The following is a 13,209-nucleotide window of genomic DNA, read 5'->3' as shown; positions in this document are numbered from 1 at the left end:
CCCACCAGCAGGTCAATTGGCATGCTAAATGCAATTAATGTAGGAAACCTCAGAGGCTTGTATTCCAAGGTCTGGTTATGTAGTGGCAGCCCTTAACAAATTCCCCCCTCCCCCAATCCATGACAGTGACTCTATCTGACCCCACAAAGTTGGAAAATACTGATCCTGACCAGTCTTAGGAAGCAAAGGGAGTACAATTATTTGAGTATGTGTGTATGTTTGGGGGTTAGTGGTGGTAGTGAGTGAATGATGTGGTAATGAAGTTAGGTAGAGGGAAAGGCAATTCTATGATCAAGGGAAAAAGAAATAAAATCCGACTTGTGATCATTTATTTGTCATGGAATTTACTGTAGCCTGAGAAGAACAGAATTCCAGACACCCATTCTTAGGCAGGGTGATGGGGGAGGAGAGAAGGAGGGGTTCTGAAGTGGATGCCAGAGCAGTGGAAAAAGGAGGGCTTGAAGAGTGAGAAAGGAAGCCAAGATAAGCTACTGGGAATATAATGGCCAAAACTCAAAATCTGAGGAGAGAAAGCCTAGATAAAAACTTAGCTCCAGAGCAGATAACACCAACAACAAAACTCATCAAAACAGAAGAAAAAATGAGTGAGAATGTCCCCCAAAAGGATATAATAATGAATATGTTTTGAAGAAAGTAACATAAAAAGAGAACTATACAGATTCCTCAAAGAAAATTCAAAATGATTCAAAAGAGGAATAAAACTTTTAAAAGATAAAGATTAGGTGAGAAATCAAGGCTCCCAAAGAATAAGGATAAAGTAGAAAACTTACAGCACATAATGGAGATTCCAAAACAGTAGCTCTAAAAGGCAATGAAGGTTTGGAATTCAAAAATACAGAAGTGGAAAAAAAAATTGGCAAAGACAACTTTGTTATTAATTCTATACTATATAAGCCAAAGTAAATAGCACTAAAGATGGGGTTTACAGAGTTAATTTAAGGATTGCAGGCCTCTCAGGAAAACATGACATTAATAGAAACCTTAAATACCATACATTATGGGAAAAATATAAAATAATCATCCAGAAGTTTTGGACATAGACAGTAATGATTAATGGAATCCAAAGATTTCTGTTAAGAGAAAAAATCCCACTTCTGAAATGCCATAGCATATAGTTATTAACGTTCAGAATTTCAATACCAAACAGAAAATTTTTTTAAATCTGTGGGAAGAAATGGCTCCATTCTATGCAACATGACCAATGTGAAAATATGCTTAATAAGATCTAATGTGAAGAAACCATATAAGATTGCATGTCCTCTCAGGGACGGAGGGGGAGAAAATCCAAGACTTATGGAAATGATTGCAGAAAATGGAAAACAAACAATAAAATACTGCAAAAAAAAAAAAAAAAAAGAACATAATAGGACCTGAATAGATCCTTGTTAATTAATTAATTAATGGTGATTAAATGGAAATTTTAAAAAGTGCCTCCATTTATGGTGAAATGCCAATTCAAAGATCCTAAGATCATTTCAGTTTCACTTTTTGGAAAAGAGCATCATGAAAGAATATTGCTGAAGCTAAGAGATGGGTTTTAGCGAAGGGGAAAGGGAGGATTTTGAACCACATTCCTATCTATGGGAGAAAGGAGGATCAAAAGAAGGTGAAGTAAAAGACAACTTATAAAAGAAAGAAATGTAAGCAACTTACATTCATGAAGTAATGAAATTCAAGTAAATTCATGAAACTTGGGGTAGAACAATTGAATAGGAAATAATGGGGAGTCTGTGGGAATGGACTAGCCTCAGATATATTCACAGTGCCAATCTCTATATACAACAGAAGACAGATATAAATTTGATCTCTCTGGGTCCCTACATTTCATCAATATGGTTTTGGCATAATCTTAGATGGCAAATGCTGGAACTACTATTGGCATGACTTTTGTGAAGTTAGATGTACTGACTACATTCAATCTGATTCAGTACAGAAAGGGAGATCAGAAACAAGGAATGAAAAAAGTATACAGAAGAAGAATTAATTAGAGATGACATGAGACATTGTGGATGAAATTAATAATTAAGTTTTTTAAGGAGATTAGAATTATGACAGAGTTTTTTTTTTAAATGAAGGGATGATGTTCATCTGGAAGAACAAAAGGTCCAGAATATCAAGGGAATTAATGAAAAAAAAAATTCTAAGGAAGGTGGCCTAGCCATACCAGATCTTAATTGTGTTATAAAGTAGCAATCATCAAAACTTCTTGGTACTGGCTAAATAGAGGGGTAGATCAGTGGAAAAGATTAGTTACACAAGACACAGTAGTTAATGATTATAGCAGTCTACTGTTTGATAAAACAAAGACCCCAGCTTCTGGGATAAACACTCACCATTTGACAAAAACTGCTGAGAAAACTAGAAAATAGCATTAAAGAAATTGGGCATAGATCAACATTTGATTCCATATAACAAAATAAAGTTCAAATGGGTACACAATTTAGATATAAAGGCTGATTCGATAAACAAATTAAGGGAGTAAGGAATAGTTTATCTGTCAGATTTATGGAGAAATTTATGACCAAATAAAAGATAGAGAACATTATGAAATGCAAAGTGGATAATTTTGATTATATTAAAGGTCTCATTCTAAAATATATAGAGAACTGAGTCAAATTCACAAGAATACAACTGATAAATAGTCAAGGGATATGAACATACAGTTTTCAATTCCCATAGTCATATGAAAAAATGCTCTAAATCACTATTGATTAGAGAAATGCAAATCAAAACAATTCTGAGGTATCACATCACACTTGGCAGACTGACCAACAGGGCGTGATGGAAAATGCCATCTACATCCAGAGAAAGAACAATGAAGTTGGAATGAAGAGCAAGGCAGACTATTTTATTTTCTGTTTTATTTTGTTTTATTTTTCTTATGGTTTCTCCCATTTGTTATAATTCTTCCATGTAACATGACTAATGTGAAAATATGTTTAATAAGAATGTATGTGTAGAACCTGTATTGGATTGCATGCCATCTTGGGGAGGGAGGGTGAGAAAATTTAAAACTTATGGAAGTGAATGTTGAAAACTAAAAATAAATAAACTAATGTAAAAAAAGGAAAAAATGAAGGGATGATGGAGCTATTATCCAAACCATTCACTGATTCCCTTATTTAATGGTTGACTAGCAGGTAATAAATGTTTGTTTACAGCAACTCATGAAGACAGTGTGATACTATCCTGTAGAGAAACCGCCTCACCCACACTAAAGGAAGCACAGATCTTTTGAAGTGTTACATTCTACCTGGATCTACTTTAAGTACCTATGGCCTTATAAAAGTTCAACAAATCGTCACAAATTCATCCTAATGGTCAAGTGGATTAGGAATGCTCACTAGAAATTTGCCATCTAAAACAGACTATGGAGGCAAACATCTAAAGACAACATGGCAAATGAAAACTAATAAAATTCAAAGCACAGATATACCAGAGGGACACAGAGGACATCTAATATCAAATCTCTTGCTTGAGACATCAAAACACATCCTGTTTCACTGAATAAAGTCTTATCAACAAAATGTACTTGTCATCTCACATGACCACAATTAGCTTGAGTTTTGGAAAAAACAAGATAAGCCATTGAGGATCTGATGTAAAATGTTGGGATGTAGCCAGATATTAGTGTACACTTTCATTAGTTTCCCATAGGGAACAGCAATCACCACAAAGCATACTTTAAGTGGAGTTTGGATTCTATAAAATTAAGCAGTTGTTAGAGATCTATGGAACTTTCATTCTCAGTGCCATTCGTGTACAAGTTAAACACAGAGTAAAACTGGAAATGAGAGAGCTTTGGAGAAACTTCTGTAGGATCACTGGATCCAGGTTTATCATTTATGGCTCATAAATAATAAACTTACAGTTGGAGGGGGTGCTTAGAAACTATCAATTAGAGTTCCTTCATTTTATAAATGAGGGAATTCAGAGATTAAGTGGGTACAGCTAGGTGGTACAATGGATAGATAGCTGGCCCTGCAGTCAGGAGGACTGAAGTTCAAATCGGGCCTCAGACACTTGACACTTACTACCTATGTGACCCTGGGCAAGTCACTTAACCCCAATTGCCTAGCCAAAGGGAAAAAAAAGAAAAGAGAAGAGAAAGGGGTTAAGTGACTTATCCAAGGTTATACATGCAATAAGAAGTTGAGGTGGAATTTCAATATACATCCAGAAGCAGAATTAGAATTTAAATCTAGGTCCTCTGATTCCAAAATCAGTGCTCTTTTTGTTAAGGGGGTGTGGGAGATTTTCTACACATTTTTATTACTAACCCTTCTTCCTAGTGAGTAAATAGGGGTAAATAAATGCGCAGGTATCATAATAAAACATCTCTAACTGCTTTAATAGAATTTTACTAATATATATCTATCTATTCAGGACCTTTATGAGGCATTAGTACCATCAAAAATGCCATGAGCTGCTACAGATGGAATTATATTGTGTTCCAAATTAGGAAAACAGAGGTACAAAGTTCAACTTTCTCAGTAAAAGCTAAGACTCCAAAGTGGGGAATGGCTACCCTTTTATAGTTTTGGAGGAAGTACAGAATAAAGAACAGGAATTCATAGGCAAGGAACAAGTTATGATTGGTTAAATGAGTTCTACAACATGAATGGTGAAACCAATACGATTGGTTACAGAGTTGAGGCAAGGGAGACAATATGATTAACTGGAAACTGGGAATAACGAGCTAGCAACAACCCCCTCCTTCCTCCTTGTGGTTAAGAAGTGGTCATTGTTTGAGGTCAGCTGCAAGGTGAGATATAGTGGACCAGACTTCTTTAGATAACAAGCCAGACATCCTTGAAGGATAGCTTGGTGGTGTAAAGATATTAGACCACATCCCTGGTGTCCACCTGCATTCTTCAAGGGCAAGAGATTTCCTTGACACAAGAACAGAACAGTGATTAACAAGAAGACTGGATTTCTAAATTTAACTCAACAAATTAAAGGCCAGCTAAATTCTGAGCTAAGTTCAGAGACAAAGAACCATGACTTGGGGAGATAACAGGACAAACTCAATTAACTGTAAATAGGGTCAATTAAAAGATGATAGTATATCAATCTGATTGTTTCAATATCAAGATAGGAAGAGATCATAGAGTATCTAAACTATAAACTGGCATTTAGTTCCACAAGTTTGTGTGTGTGTGTGTGTTTGATACAGTTGGTGTAAAAATATCTCTTGTAAATATTTTAATTCATCTTTAATTTTTAGTAATTCATCAGAGATGAGTCAAATCTCACTAAAACTATCCATATGTAACATTACATGTGTGAATATTTACACATCTAATGTACAATTTAACTTTAAAATCAGGAGGCAGAGTCAACTCTGACTTTTAAAAACAGCATAAAGAGTACAATTCAAAAGCTACTGCTAGAACAAGGGTAGTAAGTTTATTTTGAGAATTGCTCTCCACTGCATGAACACTGTTGATAGATTTCTTTCTGAGGATGAGGACAATTTTAAAAGAGCACTGACTTTACTACTATGTACACAGTAGGAGCAAGATTAATTCTAAGAATCAACCAGCTTCATCTCACCCCTCAAGAGGTGCTACCATCAGGACTTACAGTGAGAATGAGACTTTTTAATATAAAGCATATACTGATATTTTCTTTCAGTTTGGTAAACCAATACAATTATATAACATTTAGTTTTTAAGAAACAGTTTATTATTTTACATTAAACAGAGTCTGCCCTAGCTTTTTAATGTTGCGGATGGAAGAAATTAGTCATAAGTTCTTCTTTCAAGCTTAGAGCTGTCATAAATTGGAAACATGCATATTTATACAGGGTCTCAGATCTGTACAGGTGCCAAAACATACTCTGCAAAAAAAATCAGTTTAATCTGTAGTTTTCACTTAGTCTTCAAAGCTTTCTTACATCATGGTAGCAGATTCACCATCAAATCTCTAGTCAAAGAAACAATACTGCCCAACTACGAATATGCAACTGCCAAAAATTCCTCCTTTCCTCCTACCTTCCCCTTCTATCAGGAACATAATTGCTATGTGACACCTATATTTTGGATGATAGGCTGAAAATACCTATCTTTTGGATAGAGTAAGAAGGTCCAAAAAATTCTTCTTTTTCTCTTTTTCTCAGATGTGAGTCTTAGGAAAACAAAATTATTCTTTCATTCAATCATTTATTTAACAAGCATTTTAAAAAATCTACCATAAATAAATCAATTCTCTGAAGTATACTGAATTGGAAAAAAAAAAAGATTATACAAAGGTCTCAATCCTATTCTTATAAGAGGTATAAAATAAAATTTTTTTTATTAAATACTTTTCCAGGATTTAATAAAATCTACATTTACTGATTTTACTAATAAGTCAAAAAATTAAATCAACAAAACAAAACAAAAACCCTGAGTAGCTTGTAGAGCTAGTCTATCAGTTTGTATGTATATTTTGAACAGACACCCCAGATACACCATAAACTGGGTACACAGAATTAAAGAGGAGGAGGAGAACCAGCTGAATTGCATTTGGTAAATTGTGCAGTGCTTTTAATACCTTCAGGCTTCCCTCTGAAACAAAGACCCATCTCTTTAACACTAATATTCTTTCAGGGATGCTTTGTGGCTATGGAGTATGGAATATCACAATCTCCAACGCATAAGAGTTGCACATCTCCCAAAGGACAACAGAAAGTCACATGGTGGTCATAAGCTGCAGCATACTATGATAAAGCACACAACAAAATCAGATAAGGTCAATGTATTGATTTGTTTTGCTTATAAGGGCGGATTTCTGTGGGTGGATAAAGGGTAAAGGGTGAATTAGTAAAAAATTAGAGAAATATAAAAAAAGGTAATATTAAAACATTGTCAAAAATACACAGAAGAATCAAAAGATGTTGTAGAAGACAACACAAAAAACAATTTTCTTACTTTTTTGTTAAATGTCTTAATTTAATATGTACTTGAAAAAAAGCCACAAAGGAAGTCTCTTTCTAGTCCTTCACTTATGGAAAGGTATTATGAAATTCAATATATATTTGAAAATCTACCAAGAAGAAGCAGCTTTCTTGTTCTTTTTATATTGAAACATTTTATCTGCTGATTATTGCATTCATAATTTTTTCTAATTTTTAAAACATTTACCAAGGAAAGGGAGCAAAATCATTGTTGAAGAACTGTATGACCAGGAAAGGCAGGGAGTTAGTCAAGAAATGAGAACAAAGAATAACTTATTAAATTAAATAAATTCATGTACAGATTATGCATCCCATTGGCAACCACACAATGCTAAAATTCCCAGAATGGCAAGTGTACCCTTGAAGAAGACTTGTAATAGGAGGGCACAGACAAGTTACATGGGATGAGAAGGGATGGATGAGGAGTGAGCTGTGCCCCATGGAGACAATACTTACATTGAAACTAAAATATCTAAGAAAGAACATTGCAAAAAAAACCACTCCAAACCTACCCTAAAAATTAGTATACAATTTCATCATCCAAAACTTTCTATTAAAAAGTCTAATAATGAATGGCTGACAAGTCATACAAGCTGGAGGGCTTAGGAACATGGTGAAGCAGATTAACACTACTGCAGGATGCTTTCCAAATGATATAGGATTTAGTGTGACCATGAGACTGAGTGATTCTAACTTCAAGAAAAGGATGTAAGAGAAAAGAAAAAATAGAAGTAAACTGAGACTTTAAAGACTTCAAGAGATGGAACTTGGTAAAGATTTGAGGCCAAAGGGGATATGAAAAAAAGATGCTCACTACTTAACAAATGCCACTGCAATGTCAGATAGAATTGTTATTACAAGTTTTGGAGCAAAAATCTCCCCCCACTGCTGTTGCAGATACTCCTGACTCAGCTACCAACAATTAGCCAGAGCATCAGAATTTGCATGAAGATGATGTCAAAGAAAAATTACTTCAACATAATGCAATTTTAATTTTGAAATCTATAAAATTCTTCGCCCAGAAGGGCAAATAGCAGCAAAGGCATAAAAGGCAAACATATTAAAGACTATATATTATGCTGAAATGTACCCAAGTACATTTTGACTTTGTACCCAGGTTTGTCTGGATTTTTAAAAATTTAACTTAAGAAGTATATTTGATTTTTTAAAAATCATTTCATAGTCATACTGTGTAAATTATGTAAATATCACTAATTTACTACTAAAATAGGTACTTGTAATGAGAATATGTCATGATGTGTATAAAAAAAATGATCACCCAAAAAACAAGGTTAAGGCATTAAAAAAAATATTTTGTACTTAAAAAATATGCTTACACAAAAGGACATAAAGAAAACATATATTTGCATAATATCAATAGCTATGTAAATAAAGTCTTGCATTATTAACAAGTGTTTACAAATACAAATAGTGGAATCTATATCGGGGAAGAAGATATATCAAATTAAGGAAATATCAAAGCAAACAACTTATGATGAAGTTTAAATAAAACAACATGTCCCAAAAGGGGAAAAACACTTTTCAAACATATCATAAAAAAAGCAAATACTATTTTGACTTTGAAAAAAAGTAGTATCTCCATTTCTCTAAACCACATCAATTGAAGGGAGAAGGAAACAGAGGAGAGAAAGAAAGAAGGTAGAATTATTTTCAGACAGCTAAGATCCAGATAATGAAATGTTTACACAATGAAACTAAAAACTCTTCAAACCACACTTGTTAGCAAACTGAAAGATAGTTAAGATAGTTTGACCTGTGCTTTCTACTGACAAGTACTCATTTAGCACTAGTTAGAATCACCAAGTAGTTTTTGAGGAAAATCCAAAATAAATTCTATGTTAAAACCTTCTCAGAACTTTACCAAAGTTATTTTTAAAGTAGATGTTCTATCAGGTTATATATATATATATATATATATATGTGTGTGTGTATGTGTGTGTGTGTGTGTGTGTATATATATATGTATATATATATACACATATATATGTATATATGTACATATATTAAGCAAATCCTAAATGAGTGTACCACCCCGAATCAATAAGTATTTATTAAGTACCTACAATGAGCAAGGAAAAATGCCCTAAATTATCTATAATATAAACTCTGTAAGCATATACGCAGCAGGGAGGACCTCTTTTCCAGGGGAGAAAAAGATTTTTATGACATGTTATTATTACATGTAATTAGAAAAAAATGTACCTTCAAATTAATGATAGCACTCTTAGAATACTACATTTTTTTGAAAGCTGGTTTAACTCAAATTTTAGAATAGTTTAGTTTCCCCCTTTGAACTTACCATAACTTCCTGCTCATAGGTCCAAACACCACAGGCTAGCTCCACGCAGAAAATCACAAGCAAACTTCCAAAGTACTACCAAAAAAGCACAGGACAAAAGTATTATTAGTGGAGAATAATTAAAATGTATTTCTATTATTAAAACCAGGCTAAATATCTTCAGTGCCATGTTTATCTAAAGGAAAAGAAAACAGATGCCCAATCATTACCAAAACAGGGAGCCACTCTCATCAACAGATGGGGGAGAATATCTTACAAATTTAAAGACATCTGCAAAGGACGTTCATTCTTACCAAAATAGGCCACTGTTTATTAATCACCTCTTGGGATAAATACCCTTGAAAAACTCCAGTATTTCATTAGTTTAACATCTGAACTAGCATGTTAAAGTCTAATAAAACTATATATACTGAATCCAAATTGTGGGTCAGAAAACCATGCTTACATAAAGCAAAGCCTAAATCTAATGAGGTATGATCCAGAGATTATGATGTTTGCTACCCTCATGGGTGGGCTCTATTCACATCATTGCATATAAGTGAAGATCTACCTATTCTTAGAAGTTTACAAGCCACAGAAAAAACCGAATCAACTAACACATCATTATTAGGCAAGTCTGCTATGTGTGTGAATCACATGCACCTAATAATGATGTGTCAGTTGATTGAACATGATTAGTTCTTTGGCGTGTGGCTTGTAAACTTCTGAGAAATGGAAAACATTGCAAAATAAATAACTGACTCAAGTGTGAGACAGCTTTTCCTCCAGTTTGATTCTCTTCTCTAATTTCCTCCTTCACTTTCTGTATCTCTATCATTTGACCCCAGCATCTAAAACAGTCTGTATTTCTTTCTGCTTCAATAATACTACATACTGCTTCAAGCTCCATGCCATTTGTTACCAGCTGCATTATTTGCAAGCCTTAATTTGAAGCCTTCAAGGTATGAGTATGTCAGCAGAAAAAAAATTTTTGATAATAAAAAGTCACAAGTTTTCTCCAAGTTTTCTTTAACATTCTACTTTAGAATTCCAGCCAGAAAGCAATGTTTTAAAATGTAATTTATGTTATAATGCAATCAAAAGTCCAGGTTGAACAGGTTTCTTATGCAATGTATCCTGTAAAAACATTTCACAATTTGATTACTCTAACAAGGTAGGTCACACATGCCACCCTCTCCCCAAACCCTAATATTTTAAAATATGTCACATCTGAAAAGGAACAACAGATTAAAATGTCACATAATTGATTAAAATGAAAATCAAGGATGGCCAAAGGAGTAGTGGGTAAAGGCAATTTCATTTCCTTTGCTTGGCAATGATGTAGGGCATTATAGGATGATTTTGTGCAGAATTACCTTTCCTTCCCTTTCATTTCCCTTCTCTCCTCCTCCCCTCTAGTTAAGCCACCCCTTGTCTGGTGTAGTAGTAGCCTCCTTTTGTCACTGGAAAGTTACCAGGTGCGTGGTTCCTAGGGCAGAAAGAGTCCCTCAAAAGCACAGGGCCATGACACAATTTGCCACAATTCCTTATAACTAGATAGTGTTCTGCTGGTCCAGAAGCATAATCAATGAGGTAACAGTGGAAGGCATAAAGATTACAAACCTATTTCCTTATAGTAACTTAGATTGCTTTGGGTATGCTCTACATTTGATTAGAAGTAAAATATCTTTATTATTCATCTAAGTCTTCTTCTAAAATATTCTTTCAGTATAGATACAAAAATATGATGGATCAAATACAAAATTCTTTCTTCACATGCAAATATATAAGCCTCTGAAAGTTCTCACATGATTCCATTCTCCAATTACCAAATGTTTAATTTTATGTAGCATTAGCGTATGATCAATATATCCTTCTTAAATTCAAATCCCCAGCTGTATTTTATTTACTCGCATCAGCTTTGTCAAAAGTTTTATCGTTCTGATTAGAAGCCATTTTTTTTTTCAATTTAATTTCAAGAAAATCCACAAAATTCTGTACTTCAGGTCATCAGGCTGGTTTTTGTTGGAGTTTTTTTTGTGTATATGTTTTTCTAGAAGATAGATCTAGTCTACTAATTCCATTACAAATTATAAAGGTCAGAGCCATCCTTCAAAAAGTACTCATGGCACAATCAGCTATACTTACTTGTAAAAGTGTTTTTGTCTTCTCAACTGTCCAGAAACCAGAGCCAGAGTTACTCTAAGACTGCTTATTTTACTGAGAATGGCTCTGATAAAACATAATCTATGTGCTATTGTTTAGGCAGATACAGATTATGGCTTTACTTAATAGTTTTATAATAATGGAGGTTTTTCTTTGTGTAAACATGAACCCCATCCTATCCTGCTTCAAGACTGGAGGTAGGCAAATCAGTCTTCTGAAAAGAATTCTCTCTGATCAGCAGAACCGTTTATTATTAGCATCACTGGTCTGAACTTCTGGCTACATTTAGGCCACTTCTCTAGACCAAGAGACTAGTCCCAAATAAAACACATCGACTGTTTTGGCTGCTCCATTAAATCCTAAGTCATTAAGTCTCTCCATGGCAGCATGTGTTTCCTTGAATGTTTCAGATTTGACTTCTGTATATCACTTGATGTATGCTATATAGTTATCCAGGTTGATTTCTTGATACTCTGTAAAACTGTCATGAATGTCTTCATAAGTGACCTCCTTATGGACCCTAGTCACAGAGAAAATTTCGTCCCTGACAGTGCTGTAGTTCTACGTCATCACTTTCCTGCTCCATGCAGTCATTTCTTTACTTTTTTCTTAAGTTTGCTGATACTTTGAACCCCTTCTTCATCCATGTTGAAATCTTCCCTTCCAACTCCATGAAGCACTTTATCATCTCACTTGTTCCTCATCACAACTCTGCAAGATTAATAATATATTATCTCCATCAAATGGATGAGCAAATAGTTATGCAAAGTGATTTGAAGTGTAACTATCAAAATTTTTAATTACAAGGCCTTGTGATCCTAGATATTATACAACAAACAAGGCAATATAACATATCCTCACTCTATACTTTAAAGGTTTTTGTTCCTTTCCAGACACAAAATTAGACCATAAACCCATCTTTTTCACAAGTCTCTCCTTTCCTGTTCATTACAAATATCATGTCCATCATGGGGCAGAATAGTTTGTACTGTACTTCTGTGTCAGACACGTACTTCCTTTCCCTTTTGCTGCCGTATATGATTATGTTCATAACACAAATACTATGATGACTTTTCTTCCCTCCTCTTAGTTTGCCTCAATCACACAATGCTGCCCATCTGTTTCCCTCTTTCAAACCTTTGAGCTGCCTTGACACTTTGCCCTGTGTATTCGGAATTTTCTCCTCCACCATTCACTTGGACTTTTCTTGTCTATTTCTTAACTGCATGATCCATTTACATAGCTTCAAAATGCCCCAATCCATTATGCCTTACCAAATTTAATACTACTGAACTGGTTGACCCCAGAAATAGAATATACAGAACCTCCAACTCTGTTTACCAACCTCCTTTGAGTCAGAAGGAGCAAGTTCCCTGTCACTGGAAGTCATCAAACAGACACTAGACAACTCCTGGCCAGGAATATGTTAAGAAGGGATTAATGCTTCAGGGTACACAGTTAGACCTTTAGTCCTCTAAGGTCCGTTTAAACTCCAGTGGAGTTTAAGTAGAGTAAACTAAAGTACTTTAAAGTAGAGTACTGGGCCTAGAGACAGGAAGACTTGAATTCAAATCCATCCTCTGACACTTACTAACTGTACAACCCTTCGGGCAAGTCACTTAACCTCTGTTTGCCTCAGGTTCCTCATCTGTAAAATAGTGGTAACAATAGTACTTACCTCCCACGGTTGTTTTGAGGAACAAATGAGACAATGTTTGTAAAGTGCTTAGCACAGTGCCTGTAACAAAGTAAATTCTACATAAATGTTGGCTATAGACATGTA

At 34.4% G+C, this 13,209-nt stretch overlaps 1 protein-coding gene across 1 annotated transcript in view; it reads right to left on the bottom strand.

The window, feature by feature from the left end:
• The window catches only part of TSPAN12 (tetraspanin 12), a 95,050-nt gene that overhangs the window by 36,083 nt on the left and 45,758 nt on the right, over positions 1–13,209 (bottom strand). Inside the window, exon 5 of the mRNA XM_072652912.1 lies at positions 9,282–9,356. Within this exon, the coding sequence (XP_072509013.1) occupies positions 9,282–9,356 (75 nt within the window). The remainder of the gene's footprint in view (positions 1–9,281; positions 9,357–13,209) is intronic.

The sequence above is a fragment of the Notamacropus eugenii genome, chromosome 3 (assembly GCF_028372415.1).
Source record: "Notamacropus eugenii isolate mMacEug1 chromosome 3, mMacEug1.pri_v2, whole genome shotgun sequence".
NCBI lineage: Eukaryota > Metazoa > Chordata > Mammalia > Diprotodontia > Macropodidae > Notamacropus > Notamacropus eugenii.
The sequence above is the reverse complement of the archived record's forward strand: the minus strand, read 5'-3'. Positions and strand labels throughout refer to the sequence as shown.